The 5,386-nt window shown below is 58.2% G+C and overlaps 1 protein-coding gene across 6 annotated transcripts; it reads right to left on the bottom strand.

Moving 5' to 3' along the window:
• Window positions 1-326: 326 nt before the first annotated feature.
• PCED1A (PC-esterase domain containing 1A) lies at window positions 327-5,383 on the bottom strand. 6 transcript variants are annotated; one of them, XM_047745234.1, is made up of 8 exons: window positions 4,972-5,383; window positions 4,513-4,657; window positions 3,911-3,990; window positions 3,560-3,798; window positions 3,309-3,459; window positions 2,953-3,199; window positions 1,059-1,334; window positions 327-712 (listed from the first exon to the last, which is right to left on the bottom strand). In XM_047745234.1, exons 2-8 carry the CDS (start codon window positions 4,634-4,636, stop codon window positions 465-467), a joined length of 1,365 nt encoding a protein of 454 aa, XP_047601190.1. In that variant the 5' UTR covers window positions 4,637-4,657; window positions 4,972-5,383; the 3' UTR covers window positions 327-464. The 6 variants fall into 6 exon arrangements, with proteins under 6 accessions (XP_047601190.1, XP_047601189.1, XP_047601188.1 ...); XM_047745233.1 differs by having other exon boundaries at window positions 4,992-5,383; XM_047745232.1 differs by lacking the exon at window positions 4,972-5,383 and adding an exon at window positions 4,833-4,946.
• Between the last annotated feature and the right edge of the window lie 3 nt (window positions 5,384-5,386).

Below are 5,386 nucleotides of genomic sequence, written 5' to 3'. Positions count from 1 at the left end.
AGAATGCATAAGACTGGGAAATAGAGGTGAGAACTAGCCAGATCCAAAATTCCAAATAAAATACTGACAGTTTGAACTCCGCCCTAGCTGTTTTCCAATCCCAAAGAGCAGCAGCCAACAAGCGACCTCTCCAGGATCTTTAGGCACACACCTGCGTTCTGGTAAGAGTGGGAATGAGTGTGTGAGATGGCAGGAAGGACACGTCCAGTGATTTTTAAATAGTGTGAGGTGAGAAAGCCAAGGCTGGAGAAGGCCCAGAGGCAGCTCCCCAACACTTCAGATCATGGTTTGGGAAGCCCATCCCCTCACACAGGAAGATGCCACTCTGTTCTTCCATGCTTTTATTAGTGACAGCAATGGACAAGAACAATGCCAGGCATAACAGACACCCTGACCCAGCACTGGGGATGGCAAGCAGACCCTGTAGGGCCACTGGCATATCCAGCCCCAGACCAAGATCCAGTTTACCCAGGCCATGTCCCCGAATGGGCAGGAGGCTGTCTGTCCAGTTTATTTGTGTGGATCAGTCTGTCTGAGTGTCTGAGCCGCTGCCTGCAGGGCCCCCCCATCCTCGGCACGTGATAGGGGCTGCTGGGAGCACAGCGTGGCATCCCCCGGTGGACCACTGGGCCCCGGTGCTGACCATGGGGGATAGGGCCAGGGACTGGAGATGGCAGGGGGCCAGGCACAAAGTTCACTCCAGGGCCACATCCTACAAAAGAACCAGCCATTATCAGAGAGTGGGCTTCTGACCAAGTGAGCCCAGCTCTGCCTCCGAGCAGCTTTAGTCCTCCAGGGTGAGCTGCTCTGGGCTTCAGTTTCCCCATCTACAAAATGGCAACACCACTTCCCCTTCCACTAAACCAGCAAACTGTGACAATCAACGGTTGATTAATGAGTCTACAGATGCTGTAGATCCAGCAGTGACTGGACCCAACCCTGGGGGCACAAGGAGCTACTGAACTCCTCTCAGTCCACCTGGGCATGGGAGGCTAGGTGGGGGAAGGTGCACAGGGAGGCTGGGAGAGGTGGAAAGGGAGGTCTGTGGAGGCACCTACCTAAGTGGGATGACATCGAGAAGTCTTCTGTTGAATTATAATTGAAGAATTCGTGGGGTGGGAAGGGCTGGCCTGGGAAAAAAGGGGTGTCCTGGGGCAGGGGTGGAAACAAGGGAGGTGGCGAGGGCTGAGGAATGGAGTATGGGAAAGGCATGGGAGGGGGCAGGGGAGAGGGCTGGGGTGGGGGCAAGGCCAGTTGCTCCCCGAAGTCTGGGGGCTGCCCATGGCTCCCCTGGAACAGATGATCCGGCTCTGGCCAGTCCTCAATCCACGGGTCTAAGAACGGGATGGTTGTTTGTTTTAGGCCTGAGAGCCAGGCTGCCCAGAATTCCGGTTGTCCGCACTCTTAAACCTCTCTTCCCTCCTCTTGGAGAACAGGGCCACCAGGACAGGGCACCCTCTGCTTCCTACCCTGTCTTCCTCACACTGTCTCATTTCGGGCTAAGCCCAGTGTATGTTCCTTCTTCTTTGCCTTTCTCAAAGTCATAGATCTGCTTTTGTTCTAACCTTATGCTCCCCTCTAGAGCCTTCTCTCTTTGTATGCTCGGTTCCTGTATTTGTAGCTTTTTCTTCTCCCAGCTCCTCCCCACAGACCAAAAAATGAGCCTAAGAAGTCTTTTCTCTGGACAACATGAGACCCTGTCACTCTCTTCTCCCAGCAGTCCTGTGCCTTCCAAACTTCCACACGGAGTATTCTGCCCAGTTCCCATTCATCAACTGCTCCTGCCTCTAAACCCTGCTTCACTCCTTCAGCACTTTTCTGACTAAATGTAACCACTTCCTCTCTTCCTGCCAGTCATACTAAATGACTAAGAGCCCCTGTCCTCCCTGATAGTGCCTCTGCCCTCAGGTTCTTTTGTTTCCTCCATCAGCCCCTCTTCCCTTCCAACTCCACAGCACGGCCCTGCTTCTGCTCTCTCCTTCACAGCTGACTCTGAGACCCGCAGCCCCACATTTCCACAGCACCTCAGAGGTCTGCCTGGACCAAACTCACCAATCACATCTTCCCACCCAACCATTCCTTTTCACCTCCCTACTTCTGGACCTTCAAACTGGATTCAGAAGACCTAAGCCACCACGAACTAGCCTTACAACAATTAGGGCATCCCTCTCTTTGCTGGGGATAACAAGGAAACTGAGCCATTATATAATCAAAGTTCTAATCCACCTCCCCAAGGATCCAACGCCTGGCTACCAAGTCCTAGATTACCTCCGTGACATTCCTGGCCTCTCTGTGCCCTCACTCACTCTAGTGCTGCTGTAACAGCCTTCTAACACGACTTGTACCCCCAACTCAACAAACGCTATCCTGCAGGTACTATGGACACAGCCAACTGTACCAGACCCCAAGGCCAAAAGGGACAAGCTGGCAACAAGGTAGGAACCTTGCCCTTTGAGGACATGATCCAGGGGGAAAGCACACATGCAAACAGTCAGCCACCACACTCCTTTTGCAAGCGGGCAGGAACTGAGAGGCTTGACAGCACCATGTGAAGGGCTTTTTTGCTTCTGTAACATCGCATGATTGCCCTTCTTCCATTTCCATCTTTCTACCCCAGCCCCCATGCCTAGCTAGAAGTCCCCCCATTTCTATCCTATTCATCTGTGGGATAGGAGTCTTTTGACACGCTGCCTTATGTGCTCAAAGCTTATATATACTCACTCACGTGCAGAGATGACTATATGCTAGCGCACACAGAACCAGAACTTGGATCAAAACGCTGTTCCTGTGATCTCACCCTCCCCAGGGGATGAGAAAGGTGCACTCGGGAGCCACAACAGACCTTCGAGAGGCCTCTACTCCCTGAGTACCTCTGTCCTATTCTGGGTCTGAGCCCTATGCTCTAAGAACCCCCTCTGCATCATTCTCCTACCCCCTTGTGGCAGGGCTCACCAGAGGGATAGTCACGCTTGGGCAGCTCCACGCCCCAGGCGTCGGCCACGTGGGTCAGAAGCAAGTGTGAGAGGTGGCGGTGAGCGTGTTGGTCCCAGTGGACACCGTCCCGGTGACGGTGCTGTACCGCATGCCGAAAATGGAAGTGGAGGTCGAGGACATCAAAGCAGTGGTCCCCCGCCAGCGTTGCACTGTAGAAATTCCCTTCAACCACATCCCTCCGCAGAGATCCCGCCAGGGGCTGGAGCTGGGTAAGAAAGTGCAGCATCTAAGAGCTGCACAATGAAGCAGGGAAGGCCCTCTTATCTACCAGTCAGCTGCCTCCTCCCCCATCCTGAGGGGCCTCCGTCACTTGCCTCTGGCAGAAGGAAACCCCCAGTGACACGCTCCCCCAAGGGCATGGCCATGTTCCACACCAGCAGGCACGAGTCTGGCAACACCTGGTCCATGCGCACAAACACCCGCTCCAGGTTCTCCCGGTAGCTCTCCATCGAGCAGCGGCCATACCTGTCAGACAGCACATAGGGTGGGCAAGAGCACAGGGTGGACAGCCTCCGAGCTGTACCTCCACCCCCCAACCACTATTTCCCTCTCCCGCTGCCCCAACCTGGAGAGATCCCAGAGGCAGGAGTTGATGATCACCAGGTCCGGGGCAGGCCCGTAGGTCAGTTCCTCCAGGACGCCCTCGAGGTACTCGGAGTAAACGCGGGTGAGGAAGTAGAAGCGCACAAGGTGGTGGCCAGAACCCGAGCAGAACTGGCGAACCTCCCGGTACTGCGTTCCGTTGTGTAGCTCGCCCAGCTGACCCCCAGCCATCAGCTGGTCCTGTTCAAAGCTCAGCTCCCCCTGGCCACCCCCCCCAGCACCCAGATGGTCAGACCCATGCTAGGGAAGAAGGCCCTGCCAGGCCAGGGTCTGTGCCCACCCACCACTGGCATGGCTACCAACCTTCCCTCACCTTGGCTTTCAGCTGGGCAGCTGTGAGCAGTGAGTCCCTCTGGAGCAAGAGCACCAGGTCTTTGTACACAGCCCGCTGGACTGCAGGGAGACAGAGATCCTAAGGCTAAGACAAGCCTCATCCCACCCTAGCTCCTCCTAAGCCCAGGCCTTCCATCTTCCCAAGGATGGGGCTGCCCAACACCACCACTGTGGAGTTCATTACAGAGGCAGGAGAAAAGCTGAGGTTAAAAAAATCCTGGTACCACCTCCGCCTTCAGGGGATACACTACCCCCAACTTAGTACACAGTGGCCCAAGATCACCAGGCGGAAGTCAGCTGGCCAAGTCACCCAGAAAACAACACAATCCACTGCTCCCATGAAGGAAAGTATGGGAGACTGTCAGGGGGAAAAATGCTGAGCAAGGATGGGGTAAAAAAATGTGTCGGACTACATCGATCAGGACACTTGTGGAAGGTGCATGGGGAAATCAAAGACGGAAAACCCCCTGGACTGGAACAGACTCGGGGTCAGAAAGGTTTGGGTTCGAGACAAAGGATCCAGTCATAGAAAACAGACTGAAGGTGCGGGGCTGGGTAGTGTGAACCTAGAGGGGCACTCACTTGAGTCCCCCAAGATGACCACGAACTTGTTGTGTAGCAGCTGCTGGACTTCCGAGGCCTGGAAGTGGACCATGGCGCTTCGCAGGGGGAGGCGCGGCTCCTCGTTCTCCAGACAGAAGACCATGCCGCCGCGGCCAATGACGGGCTGCGGGGAGAGGCCACTAAGCAGCTCGCGGGCGGGGACTCAGGACAGGTCGGCCCCAGGGCCCGCCCCGGGATAAATGAGACCTGCGCCGGCCCCTCCCGGGCTGCTCAGGACTACCGAGGCGAGGTAGCGGCGGCAGAGTGGGCCCCATGGTGGCGTCTTGCCTCAGTCCCACCTGGCACCGGAGGCAGGGGGTCGCCAGCCCGCGGGCCACCAGGGCACCAAGGCGCTTTCCGCGCGGCGCCGCCCCGCGTGCGCCCCGCCACGTGCCCGCCACCGCCCCGCGCATGCGCGCGCCCGCTAGCGCCAATTACCGAGTCCCGGGGCGCCGTACCATTCACCCACGCCCGGGGCAGGGCCGCGCACCGCGCGCCTTGCCCTCTGAGGGCCCCAGGCCTGGCCTCATGTTCCCCCGCCCGGCGACGCAAGTCGGTTCTGCACAGCCCGCGCCCAGCAGAACCCGTGCGTCCCGGTTAGCCGTCGGTGCGCAGCCCGGCGCCCAGCACTCTCCATGCGTGCGTCGCGGCGGCCCCGACGGCGCCACGGGCCTCGGCGCCTCGGGCGGCGACGCTCACAGCATCCACTTCCGGTCACCCATGTCCCGCCCTGCGCGACCCCCGGCGCCCGAGGGGACAGGAAGGCGGCGGGGTTGGCCGCGGCGAAGGGTAGGAGCCAGGGCCGAGCCCACCCGGGCGGGCACTAGGCCCGGGTGTGGGCGGGGGCGCGGCG

This window comes from Lutra lutra, chromosome 9, assembly GCF_902655055.1.
Source record: "Lutra lutra chromosome 9, mLutLut1.2, whole genome shotgun sequence".
Taxonomy (NCBI): domain Eukaryota; kingdom Metazoa; phylum Chordata; class Mammalia; order Carnivora; family Mustelidae; genus Lutra; species Lutra lutra.
The sequence above is the reverse complement of the archived record's forward strand: the minus strand, read 5'-3'. Positions and strand labels throughout refer to the sequence as shown.